This window comes from Suricata suricatta, chromosome 9, assembly GCF_006229205.1.
Source record: "Suricata suricatta isolate VVHF042 chromosome 9, meerkat_22Aug2017_6uvM2_HiC, whole genome shotgun sequence".
Lineage (NCBI taxonomy): Eukaryota > Metazoa > Chordata > Mammalia > Carnivora > Herpestidae > Suricata > Suricata suricatta.
The window spans coordinates 29,643,996-29,667,049 of record NC_043708.1 but is presented as its reverse complement, the minus strand read 5'-3'; the positions used below and the strand labels follow the sequence as shown (position 1 = coordinate 29,667,049).

Here is a 23,054-nt window from a genome sequence, read left to right as displayed (position 1 = left end):
CAAAGCCACATGAAGAATTTCTTTTCACATGTCCTGTGAGTCACAGAGAGGGGAGCACAAAGTTTAACAGAATAGTTATTCTATGAATTCACAATCAGAATGAGGCAAAATCATGTTGGGTTCAATCCATCCAGGAATAACAGTCCTTCCAGGACAAGCAACTGTAAGGCCATGAACAGTATTTCAGTATATTTTCAATACAAACGTCAAATTTTTAAAAACACTCATGGGTAAAGCATGCAACCCTTGATCTCGGGCTTGTGGGTTTGAGCCCCAGGTTGGGCACAGAGATTAATTTTTAAAAAGCCTAATATCTATTTCATGATGGTACTTGGTATGTACAAGGTGCTAGGACCTTTCTAAACATCATCTTAAATCCCTACCATGAACCTGCAAGACAAATATTATCACCATTCTGCAGATGAGATAAGCAAGTTTCAGATAAGTTTAGCAACATATATTAAGGGCATACATGAAATAAATCATGGTGGGCCCTGGACCAACTCTCAATTCCTTCTCTCTAGAATTCCCTTTAGCCATTTCTCTGTTTGGTGGACTCTAATTGTCTTTCAAATACAAATTTAAATGCGCCACCATTTATTCATTGATTTTAGACATCTGCTGAAGATTTATCATGCATCAAGCTCACTGTGGGACACTGCGAGACAGGACACAGATCTTACCTACAAAGAGACTACTGAGAGGAACAGAAAAGATGTCAATTAGAACACAGAGTGGGTCACAACAGACATACTATGAGTGCACAGAGAGACCAAGATGGGCTCCTGGCCACCTAAACCAGACCAGAACAGGGCAGGAGATAGCTAAACCTTGACTGCTAGGTAAAAGAAGACAGGGATCTGCATATACGGAGCCAAGACTTGCCCTCAAAGAATCCCAGATGACCCAGCATGGTTCCAAAGAAGAGCAGAGTGCCAGCCAATGCACCGGGGCATCCCAGAAGGTCCCTGCAGATGGACCCCCCAGAGCAGCCTGGCCAGTCTCCTTGGACAACGGCTTTCCCCCAGTGCGCCCTCCAAATACCATCACGTTCTTTATGTATCTCAACAACCAAAAAACCCCGGAAGACAGCCGCGGGTCTTGTCTTGACAGGGAGGTAGATTTTAGTCTGCGGCTGATGGCGACAATGATGGACACTTTAGGAGGCCTTCGCTGACACTGCCAGCATTAACTAACCCTTGTTGGGGCTGCCATTGACCGGCTGTTTGCCAGCCTATGGCTTCTTCAAGAGCAAGGATGGTAGTTTAGCCTTTGCTTTCTTGGGGCCTTGTACATAGTAGGCTCTCGTCTAGTGAGTGTGTTGGTGGGTGGGTATGGGAAACAGTGTATGAACAGACGCTCCTGCAGGCTGCACTGGGCGCCCTAGAGTAAGCCCTGAATACCAAGAATAGTATTATTATTCTTCCTGCCAGATCTTTACTGTGACTCATCCAGACAACAGTCGTGCCTGCCAGCCGCTACCAAGTGACCTCTAAGAACTGTCTGCACTGCGGCCTATACTCCTAGGCTACAGTGACCCTCATCTTCAGTCGTCTGCTCCTGGCATTAATGTCAATCTCCGCTCTGGGGAACAAAACCCAAGGTCCCCCAGAACCATCTCTTCCATCCAGGCAAAGAGGACTGGTGTCTGAGCCTTAACTACCTGGAAAGACAGTAGAGAATTTCAAAGATCTAAACATGTGTCCTGTTTGTGTCTTCCCATCCACTCCATGCTGATTTTCATGCTGAGTCCCCGGTGACCCATGGAGATGTCTCCGGCCACCTGGAAGAAGGTGGAACAGGGACTTCATCTCTCCATTTCTTTTTTTTTTAATTTTTAAATATTTGTTTATTTTTGAGAGACAGAGACAGAGCATGAGTAGGGGAGGGGCAGAGAGAGAGAGGGAGACACAGAATTCAAAGCAGGCTCCAGGCTCTAAGCTGTCAGCACAGGGCCCAACGCAGGGCTTGAACTCACAGAGTGTGAGATCATGACCTGAGCTGAAGTCGGACACTCAACCGACCACCCAGGTGCCCCTCTCTCTCTTAGTTTCAACGAGGGCAGCCCTGCTCTCACCTGGCTTGTTTCTTTGTTCAACCGCATTTTTTTCCATGTGAAAAGCCCCACAACTAGGAGAAACTGGTCTGCCCAAGAAGGATTCAGATGGATTTGAGTCAAACGTTCTGCTTCACCATTTACAGGGGTGTGGCCCTGGGGAAGGAAGCTCACCTCTCCAAACCTCAGTTTCCTCACCTATGCAACAAAGACAGCCAATTCCTACCGCACAGAATAACTGCAAAGATTAATAACATTAACAACTGCTTCTCCAGAAGCTACCCTCTCTGGCTAGTAAACACTGTGTGTTTCCACTTGGGAAGGTCCTGAAACGAGAAAGCCCCTGGTGGGATTTGGGGAGAGACTGCAGTGTCGGCGGAAAGCCCACCAGCAATCAGGGAAGAAGCATTCCTGGGGATGACGGAACCATTTAGCTCTCCTCTGCCAATGTTCCTCTTTATTTCTGGAACAGAAGGTGGTAATGTAAACAAAGCCTTGGCATTCCTTTGGCAGGAATAGAGTCCAAGAAAGGAACTAAAGAATGACACATTCGATGCGTCTGAGCCCCTGGGAGAGGTGGGCAGGAGAAGCCCACATGATTTACCTCAGGTCTGACCCACTCTGATGCCCTCCCAGGATTGAGAGAAGGTCAACAGGCCCTTTCAAGACCGAGTATAAGTGGCCTGGAAGTACCACCTCGGCTAAAGCTCTGCCTCAGTCCCTCCCCTACCGGAGAACCGCCAGTTCCCACAGTGCTGTCAGTGATTTCCCAGGAGTCCTTGCAAACCTTGGGGAATGCACCCTGTGTCAGTGATTCCACCTCCAGAGGTAGGGTGATCCTTTCCATCGTTTACTGGGGTCACAGCTCACGGAGGGATGTTCTATGTTCTCAAAGTGAGGAAAAGCATCAGAGTAGATGGCAACCCAATGAAAGCCACAGCAAATTCACACCGGAGCTGGACCAAGGCCATTTTTTCTTATTGACTTCTGCTGTCTCTAAGACACACACCCTGAAAGGAGAGGGTATCCCTTGAATGGGCTTCTGGATTTGATAATAGGCTGCGACCCCACATTCCAGAAACTACACTATTTAATAACTGTTGGCTAAGACAGGTGAACTACCACATATGAAAGCACTCTGTTAATTGGAAAATAACACAAAAGTGCTCTTGTTAACTAGACTTCATTCAAAATGATCTATTTATTAATATATATGTAATATATACATGAATACATTGACAGAGTATTTATGATATGATAATACACTCATGCTATATTCATTATTTTGTTTTTGAGAGAGAGAGACAAGCAGGGGAGGTGCAGAGAGAGAGGAGACACAGAATCTGAAGCAGGTTCTATGCTCTGAGCTGTCAGCACAGAGCCTGAAGCGGGGTTCGAACCCACAAACCATGAGATCATGACCGGAGACAAAGTCAGAAGCCCAAAAGACTGAGCCACCCAGGTGCCCCTATATTATTTTCAAAAGCAGCTTACAAAACAGAATGATCTCATTTTAAGGGATGGGTAGATGAGCACATGAACAGAAATAAATGCACCAAAATGTTAATAGAAGTTATCTTTAGATGTGAGTAATGGGTGATTTCTTTTTCCCTTTTTTTCCTTTTTTGTTTACCCATATTTTCTAATTTTTTTCCTATTGTGAACATATTTTACATTTATAATTTTATTTTATTTTAATGTCTACTTATTTATTTTGAGAAGAGGGTACGGGCAGAGAGAGTGGGAGACAGAAAATCTCAAGCAGGCTCTGTGCTGTCAGTGTAGAGCTCATGTGGGACTCAAACCCACAAACTGTGAGATCGTGACCTGAGCTGAAATGAATAGTCAGACGCCAAAGCGACTGAACCACCCAGGCGCTTCTATTTCTGTAATTTTGAAAACATAAAATGCCCCGACTCCATCCCATACACACCAGGCAAGGAGTCATTACAGGAGACCACTGCATTCTCCACACAGCACAAACAAAGGGAAAGGTGTTGTCAATCACTCCTCCTGCGGTGGTCTAAATCCAAGCACATCAGGAAACACTTGAAGTTGATGATCTGGGCTGTTATCACCATACCCTCCATCACAGCACGTGGAAGAGGCCCAGAGAACTACATGTGAAGAGCAGTAAGATAGACTTGGCTGGCCTTGGGCACCCAGCAATTGAAGAGGTCCAGAAGCCCAGAGGCCCCAGACTCTGAGGAGTTCCAGGAGGGGTGGGGGATGGGCATAGGCTCTGCCCAGTACCTGGCACACAGTAAATATTCAACAAACATTTCCCGAATGAGTAAATGAATTACAAGTCGATTTGGGAACAAATATCCAAGCTCCTGGGCATGTGTGGGCCCTCTCTGGGACACCCTGCTGACCCCCAGGCCTGGTGGGCCAATGGTCCTGGAAGATGCTGCCCAAAGTGCAGGCACAAGGGTATAGGGATGGCAATATGGCTACACCACAAAGTATTAAGAGACACATATTTAGTTCTTTTTTTTCTTTTTAAAGTAGGCTTCACACCCAGTGCGGAGCCCAACGTGGGGCTGGAACTCACAACCCTGAGTTCAAGAGTTGGATATTTAACCAATTGAGCCACCCAGGCACTCCTCTGATTCCAATCACAGCTTTACCTCTACCACCTGGATGAACTTGGGCAAGTGACTTAAACCATCTAAGCCTCAGTCACCTTAACTGTAAAAATGGAAATAATATCCTCTACTTTTGGGGATTCTTGTGAGGAATAAATGAGATTTAAAAAAGAGGTATAGTAAGGTGCCTGGGTGGCTCAGTCAGTTGAGCGTCCGAATTTGGCTCAGGTCATGATCTTGTGGTTCTGTCAGAGCCTGAAGCCTGCTTCAGATTCTATGTCTCCCCTTCTCTCTGCTCCTCCCCCATTTGCACTCTATCTGTCTCTCTCAAAAAAATGAATAAAACATTAAAAAACTGTTTTAAATGGGGTACAGTATTTAGCATAGAGCCTAGCTCATAAGCATTTATGTGGGTGGCAAATACTGTTACCAGTGTATGCATTTTGCACGTATAGCAATGGGCCCAAGTTTTCCTCTGACAAAGCTACAAGATCATTTGGAGCCACCTAGGTAAGTACGTTCAAGTGCGTTCAAGGAGTGTAAGAGTAAAGGCCCATCTAATGGGTTCCAATACATTGTTCCTTACAGGGAATGCTGCGTGGGGGCTGCGACAGCTGGAGGGAGCACAGTGAGTTATGTCTTCAACCAAGATGAATCAGGAAGTGGAAGTCCTGGGAACAGTTCTAAATTGGAGACCCACGGGCAGAGCAGATCATGTGACCATTTCCAAGCCACCTCATCCAAAGTGCTACTGATTTGGAGTTTACCTCCAAGCTATTCCCTTGGGAAGCTTGAGAAAGAAAGATGAAAAACAAACAAAACACACAAAAAAACCAGGAGAAGAAGAGTAGAATAACTTTATCAGATGACTCACCAAAGCCTCCTCAAGCCTGCTTGTAGGATCTGTGGTTGAAAGGCAAGACCTAGAGGTTAGTCTTAGAACAAGGACACTTTAGGTAAAAGACGAACAGTCTTGTCCTGTTCCTTCCATGATGGATGAACCCTTACAATGGCCTTGCTGTTCCTTGCCGGCCATTTCTGTCACCACGACAAGACCTCACATTAGATATCTGGGCTTTCCCTTCCCATGAAGAATGTGCACAGATACTTGCAGCAACTCTGTCCAAATCATAGCGACAGAAACCTTTGGCATGTGTCACAATTTCAGGGCCAGGCTGAGGAAGAAGCCTCGCAGGAACATAGGAAGAAGAAAACACTAATGTTACTGAGAAGTCATGGCTTCCGGTGAAGAAAGGTAAGATAAAGGTGAGTGTGGCAAGTGGCTGATAGTCCCCCAAATCCATTCTCATTTTCTTCCATTATAAGAATTTTAGCTAGACACATAGTTACCCAGCTAGGACCTACATTTGTCTCCCTCCTTGGGAGCCAGGTGTGTGAGCATAACCAAGAGCAAGAGATATGCACAACTTCTGGGTTGTCTCCAACCTGCTTGCCATGGATAAGCTCTCTTGCTCTGTTTCTGCAAAATATAATGTGGAAGTTAATAGTCACTTAGGTGTAACCATTTAGATAAGAGGAATGCACTGTGGGACCCGGAGAGAACCTGGGTTTCTGAAGGATCTCCCAGGGCACAGCTACCCCACAGCCGGACTGGCTGGACTACTCTTTGAAAAAGAAATACACTTCTACTTTATTTAAGCCACTGCATCTGCAGGTCTCTCTGTAATAGCAGCTTAGCCTAACTAATATATTAACCTTTCTCATCTAGCCTTTAGTCAAGTAATGAAAGCATTACACTGAGCCTATGAAATTGCTGTTTCTGTAGGTCAAAAACACTGAAATATCACTACACAGTTCACACTAATGAAATCTGGTCAGATAGTTTAGGGAAAGAAAACTCTTTTCTTCATAATAGTCCCTTCACCCTATAGTTAATGTGTGGGGAAATAAGATGCAATATACAGAAGCTACAAAACATCACTAAAACAAACTGGAAAAGACCTAAGTAAATAGGAATATATCCCATGTTCACGGATTGGAAGACTTAATGCTGTTAATATGGCAATACTCCTCAAAGTGATCTACAGATTTAACACAGTCCCCATCAAGGTTTAACACAATCCCCATCAAAATCTCAGCTGCCTATTTTGGAGAAATTGATAAAGTGCTCCTAAAATTCATTTGGAAATGCAAGGCATACAGATTGGCCAAAATAATCTTAAAGAACAACAAAGTTGGAGGACTCACATGTACAAAACTTAGTAACAAAGCTACAGTAATTAAAACAGAGTGGTACTGGGGTGCTTGGGTGGCTCAGTTGGTTAAACATCCAACTTCGGCTCAGGTCATCATCTCATGGCTTGTGAGTTTGAGCCCTGCATCTGTCAGGCTCTGTGCTGACAGCTAGGAGCCTACTTTGGATTCTCTGTTCCCCCTGATCCCCTGCTGCTTGTCCCCCGCTCAGGAAGGAAGGAAGGAAGGAAGGAAGGAAGGAAGGAAGGAAGGAAGGAAAGAAGAAGGAAGGAAGGAAGGAAGGAAGGAAGGAAGGAAGGAAGGAAGGAAGGAAGGAAGGAAGGAAGGAAGAAAGAAAAAGGAAGGAAGGAAGATTTAAAAAAAAGAGCAGTCCTGGCATAAGGATACACATATAGACCAATGAAGAATAATTGACAGTCTAGAAATAAACCCTTCCATCTGTGGTAAATTGCTTTTTGACAAGGGCGACAATTCAATTAGGAAAGAATAGCCTCTTCAACAAATGGGGCTAGATACAGTAGGCCCCCTTTATCCATGGGAGATATGTTCCAAGACCCCCAGTGGATAGCTGGAATAGCAGGTAGAATAGAGCCCTATATGTGATTTTTCCTACACAAACATAATAATGATAAAGTTTAATTTACAAATTAAGCATAGTACGAGATGAACAATAACAAATGATAAAACAGAATAATTCTATTATAATAAAAGTTATGCAAATATGCTCCTTCTCTCAAAATCTTAGCATTCTGTAGTCTCCCTTCTTGTGATAATGTGAGATGATAAAAAGCCTAGTGAGGAGATGAAGGAGATGAATGACGTAGGCATTGTGACACAGCATTAGGTAATACGGACCTTCTGATGATAGGTCTGACCTTCCAGACTGTGGTTCACCATGGGTAAATGAAACCATCAAAAACTGAAACCACTGACAAAGAGGGACTACTGTAGTCACAGGTAAAAGAACAAAGTTACCTCACATCACATACAAAAATTAAGTCAAAATGGAACACAGACCTAAATGTAAATACACTCTTCGAAGATAACATAGGTATGGGTAGTCATAAAACATGGTTTCTTAACTATGACATCAAAAGCAAAAGCAATCAAAGAAAAAAATAGATAAACTGGACCTCATCAAAATTAAAAATGTTTGTGTTTCAAAGAATACCATCAAGACCTGGGTGGCTCAGTCATTAAGCATCTGACTTCGGCTCAGGTCACGATCTCATGGTTTGTGTGTTCGAGTCCCACATTAGGTGAGCTCAAGCCCTGCTTTGGGTGAGCCTTGCTTCTCTCTCTCTCCATCTCACTCAAAAAAAAAAAAAAGTAAAAAGAAACCCACAGAATGGGAGAAAATATTTGCAATTTGCAAATCATGTACCTGATAAGGGACTTATATTAAGAATATATAAATAACTCCTTCAACTTAAAAATAAGAAGACAAATAACCCAATTTTAAAATTGGCAAATGATTTGAATAGCCATTTATCCAGAAAAGATATACAAATGGCCAATAAGCACATGAAAAGATGCTCAACATCAGGAGTCATTAGGGAAATAAAATCAAAATTACTTTGTATCTAATTGGAGAGCAACAATTAAAAAGACATATGATAACAAGTGTTGAGAGGCTGTAGAGAAATCGGAACCCTCCTACATTGCTAATGGAAACAGAAAAGTGCAGCTGTGGTAGAAAACAAATAGTTTGGTGCTTCCTCCAAAAGCTAAACACAGAATTACCACAGGACTGAGCAAATTCACTTCTAGGTATAAACTCAAGAGAACTGAAAATCTGTGTTCACACAAAAGCTTGTCCAAAAATGTTCACAACAGTATTATTCACAATTGCCAAAAAGTGGAAACAACTCAAATGTCCGTCAACTTTAAAATGGATAAATAAACCTCCATAGCATGGAATATTATTCAGCTATACACAGGAATGAAGTTCTGACGCTACAACGTGGATGAACCTTGAAAACATGACAAATGAAAGAAGCCGGTCACGAAGACCACATGTTGTAGGGTTCCGCATATAAGAAATATCTTTAATAGGCAAATCCATAAAGACAGAAAGTAAATTAGTAGTTGCTGGGGGGAGGGGTAGGTGGGATTAGGTATTGGATTTCTTTTTTGGGGTGATAAAAATATTCTGGAAATGGATAGAGTTGTAGTGGTTTGAATGGTAACCCTAAAAAGATATATCCATGTCCTAATATCCAAAATCCTTATGTGGAAGAGAATCTCCCCCAAAGTCTCAGAGGGAGGGCAGCCCTGTCAACACGGATTTCAGACTTCTGGCCTCCGGGCTACAAAGGTCTATTGTTTAAAGCCACCAGGTCTGCGGTAATTTGTTACAGTGGCCCTAGCAAGCTAAGAACAATGTTTGATTGGTACAAAGTTGGTAAATTTACTATAAACCACTGACTCAGACATGTTGAAGGGTGATCTTCGTCATATGTGTGTAATATCGCAATAAAGCTGTTTTTTTAAAAAAATACACACATTCATCATATACACATACAGGCTCACTTTACAACTCATCAGGAAGAAACAACTTCATAGACTGAAGTCCAATGATAATCTATGGTCCTGTCCTTTGGTGCACCTCAGTGATGCGACTTCTCACAGCCAGGAGGATGCACACCCTAGAGAAGCTCTTCCATCAGTGAGGATAAGACTTTTAGATCCATGTCCTTATAACCTCTGGGCCGACATTTGCTAGGGGAATGGCTGGTCTAATCTGTGACTCTGCAGCTCTTGGTACATGCTCAGTCTTATCTTTTCCCATTGTTCAACAGATAGTGCTCTGACTAAAAAGGTTAATGAGATAATTAGAAAGAATAATCTCCAACCCACCAAAAGAAGAGAGAGAGCACAAAGAATACTCATCAGCTGAAGAGCTTACAGTGAGAACAAGTCCGGCAGTAACAGCCACAGTGGCTAAGGAAGCCAGGGTGACCCTGTGGAAGGTCCCCAGGAATGCCTGGGTGCCCTCACCACTCTACAGTCAGAGATGGGAGGACACATCTGGGATCTACTGGTCTTTCCCACAGAGCAATCACTAACACATGGATGTAGTACCTGCCATAGCACTAAAAGAATTTTGGATAGATGAAGGCATTAGAAACTGTCCCATGGCAACCTGGGAATTACTGCAGATTCCTGGGAAGGGGTCACTTAGACCTACTCGGGGTGCCTGGGGGTCTATACATCCTCAGTTCTCCAAGTCCTGAAACACATGGGCAGCCAAAAGGGACCAGGGCAGCACTGCCCCTGCCCCTCTGGACCTTACCTCCACACATCACTGCCTTTGGAAAACATGGAGGCACGAATGACTTCGGGCGCCATCCAAGCATACGTCCCTGCTGCGCTCATCTTTGTGGTTCGGTGCCACTCTCGAGCCAGGCCAAAATCAGTGATCTTCAGAATCTTGTTGCTCAGGTCTCCATTCTCCACCTTCTGGAGGATCAATACTGGGCAAAAAAAGGCACACAGAAGAAACCAGAAAGTCTGCATTAATCACAGGGAAAGCACCACATAGAGAGCCTTCCTGCCAGACTCTTATCCGCTCTTGTAGGCTCCACTGTGCAGCTACCGTGGACTGATAGGTAGGAACCATCGTTTTTGGTAAGATTCACCTACAATGCATCAATTTTTGTGCCAAGTCCTTTATAGGCATTGTCTTTAACTCACAACAACTTTATGAGGTAGGTACCATTGCCATATCCATTTTACAAGATGAAGAAACTGAGATACAACACCAGCTAATAAGCCAGGACGAACACTGGCAGCCTGCCTCAAGAGCCTTCTCTCTTAACCTTCATAGCACACGGCCCATTCTCACCCATGGAAGGAGCCATGAGGTCACAGCTGACCCTTTTGGGAGTGGCTCGTTGGGCATCCTGTCTTCCCAGGCACCCCTGGGCCATAACCAGTCTCAGACCACAAGGGATAGAGGTGCATAGTGGATTTTCAAGGTTTCAGACAGTGCCTGCGCGGTTTTCATGAACCTCTCCAAGTTACTTAAGTTTGTAAGAAAGCATGTCAGATTCTTCCCTGATCCAGGAACTGCCCCCTGCCCCCACCAGCCACCCTGAGCCACTGAGAACGGGCTGACAAGTTGGAGAAGTCAGAGGATACACACATGTTCACAACCATGAATCTCTCTCGTGTGTGTGACCCAGGAAGAAAGAACTGTGCACGGAACCAGTACTCTGGGCCCGTCTCCCAAGTTCTAACACCAAAGCGCCACAGTGTGGAGCCATCTTGGCTCTCCTAGGACAGTAGCTGAGGTAGCCACCTCACCTACAGGATGGTTCCAACGGCCTGCATCCCCTTGCAGGAGTCGATCTTCCTAAAGAAGGCAAACACACTAAGAGGCACCGGGCAAGTTCATGCGTTCAATCCCTGCACTGGGCTCTGTGCTGACAGCTCAGAGCCTGGAGCCTGCTTGGGATTCTATGTTTCCCTCTCTTTCTGCCCCTCCTCCATTCTCTCTCTCTCCCTCTCTCTCTCTCTCTCTCTCTCTCTGAAATAAATTAAAAAAACAAAAAAGGATCAAACATGCTAAGTGACTGAAGTGCCGTATGCCAAGCTGAGAAGCTTTGAGCGGGCAGTGGGTGCATGCGAGCCAGGCCTCCGTTTCCACAACTTGTAAGAAGGCCCCGAAGGCCCCACCGAGGCACAACTTCTTCTGGGCCCGATGCTGAACACCTGGGGTTCAGAGCGCTACACTCAGGATTTCAGAGAAGGAAGGGAGAGTCTCTCCCCATCCTCCTCTTCAAGTCCAAACGGGGAAGGTGGGGAAAGGAATCCACTGAAGACAGAATAACAACTAAAAAACAGTTGACTCTGTTCCTCCAGCCACTCTGTCTAGGTAAACAATGAAAGAAATTAGTTCTGAGCCCTACTGTGCTGGATTACGCCCTGCCAGGGTTGACTCTCCAGTGACTCCCGCTGAGGGGCTTTTCAGAAGGCCTTACCTTCCTCTCAGAGGCATTTGTACTTTCCGATTCACTGAGAGCTCAAACTCCTTCAATAAAGGGATGTGTGATGGTGGTACTTTGGGTACCAAGGAGGGGTTTAGGGGTCCCATTTAGGACACAAGAGCCTTAGGCAGTTCCCTCAAGTCACACAACTATACTTTTTTCGTCCTGCCCCCGGCTTGCAAATGCCCATTGGATTGTTACCTATTGGAAGGATGTGGGCCAAAGATCTATCTCTATGTCCTACGTGCTTCTCAGAAAGTCAGGAGCAAAGAGGGATTACAAGCAGCTACAGAGCAGGAGGCACAAAAGAAAACAGCCCCTCCCTAGATCTAATGGACGAGGTGTCCCTCTTCCACACCCTCTGCCGGACTCCCCTGACACTCCCCTCCCGGCTCTGAGCTGAATGGATCCAAGTCTCTAAATGCTTGGGCAGATAACAAATAACAAATATCCTCAATTAACAAAAATCTTTCCAGATTCTTCTGTTTCCCTCTCCCCTCTCTGCTGGCAGGTATAACAAATATGCACTCAAACTGCTGGGCCAGTGGCGCTGAAGAAACCCACCATGCCCTGCATCGAGGCGGTCGCCAGCTGCTGACCATCTCTCTCTCTAAGCCACCCTTAAGCTAAAGATTCAGAGTAAACCCAACCCCTGAAGCAGACAATACAATTTAGTCTTATCAGCCCAAACTCCAGGAGGAGGGACAGGGTGAGTGGGAGGAGGGTAAACAGTCTGATGATACATTTGGAACCAGCTGAGCTTCCGCAGATTCTATGCTGGAAGCGGGAGCAAAGACGTTTAGGTTCTGTTATAGGACATGGCTTTGGAGAGAATGAATGGTACAGTGAAGATGACATTTAAATACACTAGCCTGCCAGATGGCTCAAGAGAGATGGCAGAATGATTGGAGATGGGGTGAGAACCCGCCCAGGAGAGGTCTACCTGAAGATGAATGCCTTTAGACAGTGGTGTGGGTCCAGCCCAGTTCCACCGGATCCCCACCACTCCCTGCTGCCTTCCATCCTGCTGTCCTCAGACACGTATCCCCATAGGTTGGACCCGTGGAGGCATCAGAGTTAGAAATTTCTGGCCTTGGGGTCCTGACCTCAGCAAAGAGGAGACTGTAATTAGAAGGCAGCTAGTGATCCTGGCTATATCTATATCTAGTTCCAAAACCTTTCTCATCACCCCCAAAAGGAAATCCATATTCATCAAGCAATTATTCCCCCTTTTCCCCTCCACCCAGCTCCAAGCAGCCACCAATCTGCTCGCTCTCTATGCATTTACCTATTATGGATATGTTATATAAATGGAACCATGAGGGGTGCCTGGTTAAGCATCCAGCTTTGGCTCAGGTCATGATCTCACAGTTCGTGGGTTCGAGCCCCGCATCGGGCTCTGTGTTGACAGCTCAGAGCCTGGAGCCTGCTTTAGAGTCTGTGTCTCCCTCTCTCTCTCTGACCCTCTCCTGCTCGCACTGTCTCTGTCTCTCAAAAACAAATAAAAAACATTAAAAAATTTTTTTTTAAATAAATAAATGGAACCATGAAATACATGACACACTTAGCATAACGTTCTCAAAGTCCGCTCATATTATAGCTTGTATCTGCACTGCCTTCCTTTTTATGGTTGAATAATATTCTACTGTATAAATATACTATTTATTTATCTATCTGTCCACAACAGACATTTGAGCTGATTCAGCCTTTTTATTATTGTGATATAGTAATACACACCTATGTATGTATATTCATTTAATGCCTTGTTTTTAGTCCTTTGGCATATGTATGTAGGAGTGGAATAATGGTTATAATGGTAATTCTTCGTTGTTTTCCATGGCAGCTGTGCCATTTTATTTTTCTTAATTTTTTTATTTTTAACTTTGGAGAGAGAGAACACGCATGAGTGGGGGAGAGTAGCAGAGGGAGAGAGAAAGAATCTGGGGTGGAGCCTGGTGCGGGGCTCAATCCCATGACCCTGGGATCATGGGCCTCTATCAGGAATCAGACACAAATAACTGAGCCACCCAGGTGCCCCTTTCAAAAAAAAATTTTTAGCTGCACCATTTTATATCCCCACCAGCAATGTATGAGGGTTCCAATTTTTCCATATCCTCAACAGGGTTATTTTCCTTTTATTTAGTTTTTTTTAGATGACAGCCATCATAGCGGATGTAGAGTGCTATCTCATTGTGGTTTTAACTTGCATTTCTCTAACCACTAATGATGCTGAGCATCTTTTTACGTGCTTGTTTGCTGTCTGTATATCTTCTTTCAAGCAATGTCTTTTTGCAGTGCCTGCGTGGCTCAGTTGGTTAAGTGTCCAACTCTTGATTTCAGCTCAGGTCATGATCTCATGGTTCATGAGATGGAGCCCCATGTTGGGCTGTGAGCTGACAGTGCAGAGCCTGCTTGGGATTCTCTCTCTTCCTCTCTTTCTGCCCTTTCCCTGCTCATGCGCTCACTTTCTGTCTCTCAAAAATGAATAAATATTAAAAAAAAAAATCTTTTTGTTTTGAGTTACAAGGCTTCTTTCTATATTCTGGGTGCTAAATCCTTAGCACATATATGATTTGCAAACACTTTCCCCCTTTCTGTAGGCTTTTTACTTACTTGACAATGTCCATGGATCCACAAAAGCTTTTACTGTAGATGAAATCCCAAGCCCAAGTCCGTGGAGGTAGAGGCCGGGGTAAGGGAAACAGAGGGGAAAAGGTGTGTCTGAACCAAAAGCCTACTGACTAGCCAGATACAGAGACTTAATGGAGAAGGGGGGGGAGTTCCCCATCTTTCAGACATGAGGGATCAGTAGAATAGTGGGGTAGCAGACTGAAGTTGAGAGACAAAGCCCTTTGAGGAAGCCAAGTACAGTTTGGGAAACATAATGTGTAAGGGTGACAGTAACAAGAGTCAGTATGGATAAAAAACCAAAACAAAACAAAACCAAAAAGCAGACAATTTAAATCCCAGGCTTGACCCTCTATATATGACCCTGGACAAGTTTCATAAACTCTGCACTTCCACTCTTGCTTCTATGACACGGGGATGAAGATGAAAGGGGATGTAGTAACAAAGCACGTAGCAGAGGGTCTGTCACATACACAGCCACTCAGGACACTACAGCTGTTATTATTACTATCGTGTTTAAGTGCTTCATGCGTAAGTGGAAGCCATGGAACTCAGCGTTCAAGGTGCTGAGGACACTGGTGGGGAGCCTGGGAGTCTCTGACAGATGATAGCCATGCAATAAATTTTTGCTGTATAAATAAATGGAATGGTTGATAAATTAATAATGACAGCTACCCATTATCGATCACTTGCTATGTAGAGGCATGATGCCCTTTACATAATGTATGTGGAGAGCTTTACATACATCACCTTAGTTAATCCTTAAATCAACCCTATGAAGTCAGTGCAAACATTCTCCGAATTGTACCCATGCTGAAACAGACACAGCAAGGTTAAGTGAGGGATGGAGATGGCACCAGAGCCACATCTCTCGTCATGTGCTGTGCCATCCAGAGCACAGAGCGGAATCCTGTGTGTATTTAAGGCTTATCTCAAGTTCTGCCTGATTCCTAAGCTGCCACTGATTAACCAGTCTTCACTGCTCTCCCATTTCCTGAATTATTCCTTCAGCACCCAACATCAGTATCACAATTTAACTTTATATACTTCTTTTAAAGCCTTCCCAACTGCTGCATGTCTTGTCATCTCTGGAATGTGTTGGACAGGACGCCTCAAGGGCAAAAACCCCATTCTCTTTCTTCTGGAACCCACACCCTTTTGTCTCTAGGAACCAGCCCAGAACCAGACTCTGAAAGAACTGACCCCTCACTGATTTCATGCGAAGAAGTATCTTGTGCATCTTCTCAGACAGTCCTCTTCCCCATCCTATGGGCACCGGGAGTGTACAGCCCCCAGGGTCATCCATCCTGAGGCACCAAGGGGAGCCAATGAGTACCAGGCAAGATAAGGAGACTGAAGAGAGAGGAACACTGCAGCCAGGGTTCACTGATGAATAACACGTCCGGCTGCTGCCAGGTCGAGTGGGGGGATTACAAGGAAAGCTAAGCTAGAGACTCTGCTCTTAAGGGCCTTCTACGTACTGAATGGAAAGATACAAGACAGAGGCACCTGGGTGGCTCAGTCGGTTAGGCATCCAACTCTTGATTTCGGCTCAGGTCATAATCTCGTGGTTTCTGGGATCAAGCCCCGCCTGGAGCTCTGCACTGACAGCACAGAGGTGGCTTGGGAGTTTCTCTCTCCCTCCCTTTCTGCCCCTTCTCTGCGTGTTCACAAATACGGGTGCTCACTCTCCTTCTAAAAGTAAACAACAACAAAAGAAGAAAGATACAAGACAAAACTGACTATCAGTCAAGACAAAGTGAACTCTCTCTAAAAATAAATATGTGCCGCTTCACAGCCTTTTGGCTAAGATCAAGTGTAAAAATAAATACATAAACTACAACAAAAAAGGAAAGACACAAGACAAAATTGAGTATCAGGTCAAGACCAAGTGACTGTCAACAAGGGCCCACATTTTGCTACAATCAGGACAATAAATAGTCTTCTAAAACTCAGTAACCCATGGACGTTATTCTTGATTATTTCTACATCAAGACACCACTTATATACCATTAACTTAATATTTTGCTTTACACGGACTTTTTAAAGATTACTAAAACAAATTTTATATTGTTATAAATGAAAAACACAAATATTCTCCTAATATCAGTTAACCTGTACAAATAAAACAAATGAAAACAAAAATCACTTTTATTTTCAGTAAATTTTGTTACAGCTCAAACTCCATTAAGGCCTCTGTCTCCATTAGAACGAAGTGACTGGAAGTGTTAGAGAGCGGGGCACCTGGGTAGCTCAGTCAGTTGGGCGTCTTGATTTTGGCTCAGGTCATGAACCCCGAGTCATGGGATCGAACCCTGCATTGAGCTCCGTGCTGAGCATGGAGCCTGCTTGGGATTCTCTCCACCCCCCACCTCCGCTTGTGGGCATGCTCTTCGTCTTCTCTCTCTAAAATTAAAAAACAAACAAAAGATGTTGGGGAGGAGTAAAGGTAAACTAGTGCCAAAGTGAATCTTAATCCTCCATGAAAACAGAGAGATTGAGTGACTCTCTATGGGACTCAGTGGTCTTTCAAACTGACCACCTCAAAGGCCAGCTCCTATTAGGTTATCAGAGGGAGAAATGAGTCATGAGGTGAGGCCACTGAGGGCTCAGAGTCTGACCTAATATCATTTAACTGGAAGCCAGACTCTCAAAACTTGGCATAACTGAAGAGACACTCCCATATGTCGTAATGGTAAATTTAGCTTTGGTGGATGATTTATCATTTTGAGATTTCTTATTTATTATTCATCTCCATTAGCACAAGGGGCTCTGATTTGCTAAATGTTCACCTTGGCGCCAAAGCTCCGTCCCCAGGCCGTCATTCACTACGAATGATTCAGCATCAGATAAAGCAATTGGTCTAACTCTGAGTGTTGTGTTTTGCTTGATTTAGTTTATTTTTTCCTTCAATTTATTGTTAAGTGTGTATGCACACAGGAGAGTGTACAGAACATGTATGCACAGTTTAAAGAAAATGAGATGAAAACTCCTATATCCCCATCCAATCCCCTAGAAGCTCGGTGTGTCCCTTCCGGTCACATCCCTTTCCCAGCTTCTGTCATTCATTCCTTTACTTTTTTTTATTTTTTAAGATTTTTAAAGATTTAAAGTTTATTGATTTTTGAGGAGAGAGAGAGAGAGACAAAGTGCAAGCAGGGGAGGAGCAGCGAGAGGGAGGCACAGATTCTGAAGCAGGCTCCAGGCTCTGAGTTGTCAGCACAGACCCCGATGAGGGGCTCAAACTCACCAGTCGTGAGATCATGACCTGAGCCGAAGATGGATGCTTAAATGAGCTAACCAGGTGCCCCTAAAGACTTATTTAAATGTTTGTTTGTTTACTTACTTATTTAAGAGGTCGGGGGGCAGAGAGAGAGGGAAAGAGAATCCCAAGGAGGCTCCTCACGGTCAGCACAGAGCCTGATGCAGGGCTCGAACTCACAAACCTTGAGATCACAACCTGAGCCAATCAAGAGTTGGGCCATTTAACCGACTGAGCCACCCAGGGGTCCCTCATTCTCCTACTTTTTATAATGTTACCACCCATGCACACATCCCTAAAGAAGATGTTTTGAAAAGGCAAGTGGCCAGTACAAACGGAGCAATGTGTGCTAGTTTCCTAGGGCTGCTGTAAAGTGGTTATTGCAAATATGGTGGCTTAAAACAACAGAAATCTATTGTCTGAGTTATGGAGGCTAGAATTTAAGTCTAAAACCAAGGTGTCAGCGGGGCTATGCTCCCTCCGAAGACCCCAGGGAAGGAAGAGTCCTTCCCTGCTCCTTCCTGCTTCTGGTGACTACTAGCAATTCTAGGGACTCCTCGGCTTAGGGCAGCACTAACTGCAGTGTCTTCATCTCTGGCTGTGTGTGTGTGTGTGTGTGTGTGTGTGTGTGTGTGTGTGTGTGTGCGCGCGCACGTGTTCCCCTGGCCTTCTCATCTGTGTATCCAAATTTCCCTCTTCTTACAAAGATACAAAGATTAGAGCCAGTCTTCATCTGCATGGCCTCATCTTAACTTGATTACATCTACAAGACACAACTTCCAAATAAGGTCACAGACACAGGTGTGAGCTCCTCTGGATTTTCTATTTCTAAATTCACTTTGGCCTACCTCTGTTTCTCTGACTGGGCAAAGAAAACACTCGTCTATCTGGTAAGCAGGGCAAGGAGTGCCCAGGAGCTGCATCAGCACCTGAGAGTGACAGCCAAGTGCGGGTAAGAATCTGGACCAGGCCCCCACAGGTGACAGACCGCAGGTTAGATCAATGTAACACCACCAGCCGCTGAGTTGGCGATGACAGTCCTGACTCACACTGCAGGGTGTCAACTGCCCAACCTCTAAGTCTGGGGCACAGCCCTTCTCCTGGGCTCTTCCTTCACAGTCCGCAGGGGCTTTCCTTCATCCCTCACCTGTGTGAATCCCTGTGTCCTGCACCCTACTTCCTCTCCTAGCTGGTTTCTCCTCCGGTTTTGGTGGTGTCCATTCTCCAGTCGCTTCTTAGAAGGAATGCACGGAAGGTACTTTTTTGTTGTTGCTTGAAAATGTCTGTATTCCATCCCCATACTTGGTGTAAGAATGACTGGAGATTTCCTTTCATAATTTTAAAGGCATTTGGCATCATTTTCTTGCTTTCAACACTGCTGTTAAGAAGCCTCAAGCCATTGAGCTTTTTGATACTAAGTGAGGTCTTTCTCCTTTGGGAAATGTCTACTCTCTTCTTTGTCCCCTGCGGTCTGAAATCTTAGAGGGATGTGGCTTGAGGTGGGAACTTCATGAGTACTTTGAAATCTGAACACTCATGTCTTTTAGTCACAGAGAATTTTCTTGAAGTGTTTTACTGTTAATTTCCTTGCCTGTATTTCTGTTTTCTAACTCTAGAACCTTTATTATTCAGACTTTATTATTTCTAGACTGGTCCTCCAGTTTTCTGTTCTGTTTTCCCCATCTGTATTTTCATTTTGTTCTTCTTTAGAGAATGTCATTACTTTACCTTCGAACACTTCTAGTGGGGTTTTCATTTCCATATCATGGTTTTTAATTGCTAAATTAGCACTTTCTCCTTCTCTGACTGTGTGTGTGTGTGTGCGCGTGTGCTTGGCACTCAGGTAGCTGTGTTTTTAACATAGGCACGATATCTTTTCTTCTACCTGAATGCATCCCCAATGGTTCTTTTTTACTTCTTTGTTTTCTCCAGTGCACTTTGAGTCAGCTGCTTTTCCTAGCTCTGTTTTGGCCTCTAATGCACTTTTGCTCAGAATTACAGCAATTCTTAGTTCATGATTAAGAACCAGATTGTGGTTAGGTTTAAAAAAATTTTTCAAATATTTACTTATTTTTGAGAGAGACAGACAATGCGAGCAAGGGGTGGGGCAGAGAGAGAGGGAGACACAGAATTCGAAGCAGGTTCCAGGCTCTGAGCTGTCAGCATAGAGCCTGATGTGGGGCTCGAACTCATGGACCACGAGTTCATGACCTGAGCTGAAGTCGGACACTTAACCGACTGAGCCACCCAGGCACCCCACCCCTCCTTTTTTTAACAGAGTACCCATCCCCTTCACTGTGGTTAGTCCCTGTGTCTTGAAGCTGTTAACCTCTTCCAAATAGAAAGGCAGTCAGGTGACTGCATGGAGAGGAGGAGAAGGGTCCATGGGACGCAAATGCATTCCTACCACTGCTACCCAATCGTGCTTACTTTAGGACCTCACTTCGCCCCAGCTCCAGAGGCTGCCAGTTGCGAGACTTTTTAGCAGTCTGTGATATAAACTGATTGGTTCTTTGCTTTTCTCACTGTCAGTTTAAAATGATCTTTTTCAAATGTCCCAAGTCATCTAGTTACCATTCATGCACCTGTTTTCCAGCTTCTAAAATTTGGTTGCTCTGGCTCCTCTCCTGCTGGCCTTGTGAGTTCCTGCAGGTATAGCTGAGTGAGCACCAGCAAATGTGGGACGTGGGCGCGTTCAATCTGCCACCCCAGTCCGGGATGCTGCCTTCAGTTTTGCTTGTTTTCTTGGTGTAGCGAGAAGGAAACTGCTCTAGTCTGTACCCAAATGTACCTGCAGAGGCTTCCCTTTGCTGGGCTTACTTCTTCCATTCCTCCAGTTATGCAAGTACTCCTGCTTCTTCCTGCCAAAGCCCAGTTTGTCAATCTCCAGATCTACCTTGCAGCATCCCCTCTCTCCCACTTCAGCAAAACCACCTCTGAGCCACAAAAAGGCAGAAAGAAAAAAAAAAGTAATGATTGAAGGGTTACTGGTTCGGGCTCCACCACTGTGGATCTGCACCAGGCCCCCTGGTTGCCCCTGCTTCTAACATTCTCTGGGTCTATAATTCCCTGAAAGCAGTGGCCATCTTTCCTGGGGCCAGCCAAGCTCCACCACCCATCCGAGTGGAATAACAGCTAAGCCAAAGGGCAAAGAGGAGTCAGGCAAGATGACTGTGCCCCAGAGAGAAGTCCCATTCCCTAGACACAGCCAGGCCTTAGGGCACCTGAGTCAGTGTGCGAGACCTTTGTTGTCTCCAGCGGAGGAAGGAAGATCTCAGGCTCCAGCCCCACCCAGCAGCCAACAGATCCACTGGCCAACACGTGGCAACCTGCTGTCAGGCTAACTCAGCAAGAGCCACACGGAAGAGCTTGCCTCATGGACCACTACCACGAAGCAGGAGCCTGGCTGGCAGGCATCCCCTGGCCTCTCCCCACCCTCAGTCCTCTCTGTCCCTCCAGGCAGGGCCAAGAGAGGACAGACTCACTTACGGAGGCAAATGATTCACCACCTAGACTCCCCGACTCTCTGCCTCAGCAGGTGCGGCGCTGCCTGGAGACGCCGGCAGAGGCCGCCGCGGAGGCCCCAGCCAGTTCAGCGAGGTCAGCAGAGCTCCGCTGGGTTCCCCTGGCACAGGCCGCAAGGCTGTGCTTCCCGGCACCACTCGCGCACGTGGGCAGCCGGAAGTCCCCAGCAGAAGCACAGAGAGGGGAGAGAACTGGGTCCCTGGGGACTTAGGACCCACCCTCTCCTGGTACAGAAGAGGCAAGTGAAGGAAACAGCAGAGGAAGCCCCTGGATGTGGGAAAGCCCTCCTGGAGCAGCCAGAACGCAATCAGCACAGAGACCTCTGCCTGTCCTAAGAGCTGGGCCACAATGGCGCCCCTTCTCCTATAATAGGTGCTCAATAGGACTCTTCTTGGTTGAATCAATGAATGGCTACAGGGGTGCCTGGGTGGCTCAGTCAGTTAACCATATGACTCTTGATTTAAGCTCAGGTCATGATCTCCCAGTTTTCTGAGTCTGAGCCCCACGTCCACTCTGTGTGCTGACTGTGCAGAGCCTGCTTGGGATTCTCTCTCTCCCTCTCTCTCTCTGCCCCTCCCCTGCTCATGCCCTCTCTGTCTCTCTCAAAATAAATAAATATTTAAGACTTAAATACATACGTACATACATACATACCAATCATTCCCAAAGGTTTCTGACTGAATTAGTTTAGATGGTGGGCCCCAGACCTGTCTGAGGACTGGCTGCGTCAGAATCACCAAAGAAGAAGCGACAGCAATGGTTCTCAAACTCTTGAAATATATCCTTTCGGCTTTAGAAAAAATGCTATTATGATGGCAGATGTACCTTTAATGTTGATTAAGAAGAAAATACAGGGGTGCCTTCGAAGTGTCTGACTTCAGCTCAGGTCATGATCTCACTGTTCATGGGTTCGAGCCTGGAGCCTGCTTCAGATTCTGTGTCTCCCTCTCCCTCTGCCCTTCCCCCCACTCACAGTCTCTCTCTCAAAATAAAATAAAGACACACACAAAAAAATTTTTTTAAAGAAGAAAATATGAATCAGAGCTAATGGTTATGGGGGCTTCAGTGTGCTGTGTGCCGGGCTGAGTGATTTACATCCGTAAGCCTACTTTATTCTCTCAGTAATTCAGAAAGGCACTTTCAGATGTGCAGACTGAAATCCAGAGAGGCTAGTCCACAGGCGGTAAGAGACAGAGCCCAGACCTAAGCCAGGTTTGAATGAAATCACATTCAGTGCCCCGACCACCATGTCAAATTAAAATACTCACTGAGAAAAACACAGTTTTTTAATTGAATTTGCTTTCTATCAACACAGAAGCACCTACACACATTTGAAAAACAGGCATATGAATATTTACACTCTCTGCAAACACGCTTAGATTCAAAAAGCCCTTGCAGCAGCCCCCTCCGCAGAGGTCTACAGCCCATCCCTGGGGACCACTGATCTCCATGATGTGACTGGAAGCCCACCTTGCAGAAAGCAGGCTACTGCCCTTGAGGAAAAGATCTCCCTGCCTGCCACCATCCCACATCTAAGCAGGCGTCTCAAGGCTCCTGACTCCAGAGGGGGGGATGGGAGAGAAATCTCCAAGGAAGGGTTAAAACAGAAGGACAGAGTCAGCAGCGTTCCATGAGAAACAGAAAACAAATTGAAAACACAGCAGAAAAGAACTGCTACATTGGCAATCCTGGCACCGTATCATGGAAGGACTAACAAGGGATTAATGATAGGAACGGAGCCTGAAAGCTGTGCCCCAGACTGCCGGTCGCCCTTCCGTGGTTATCCTCCC

The 23,054-nt window shown here is 45.4% G+C and overlaps 1 protein-coding gene across 1 annotated transcript in view; it reads right to left on the bottom strand.

Moving 5' to 3' along the window:
* MAP3K9 (mitogen-activated protein kinase kinase kinase 9) overlaps positions 1-23,054 on the bottom strand; it is a 75,967-nt gene that overhangs the window by 19,349 nt on the left and 33,564 nt on the right. The window contains exon 3 of the mRNA XM_029952176.1: positions 10,154-10,334. Within this exon, the coding sequence (XP_029808036.1) occupies positions 10,154-10,334 (181 nt within the window). The remainder of the gene's footprint in view (positions 1-10,153; positions 10,335-23,054) is intronic.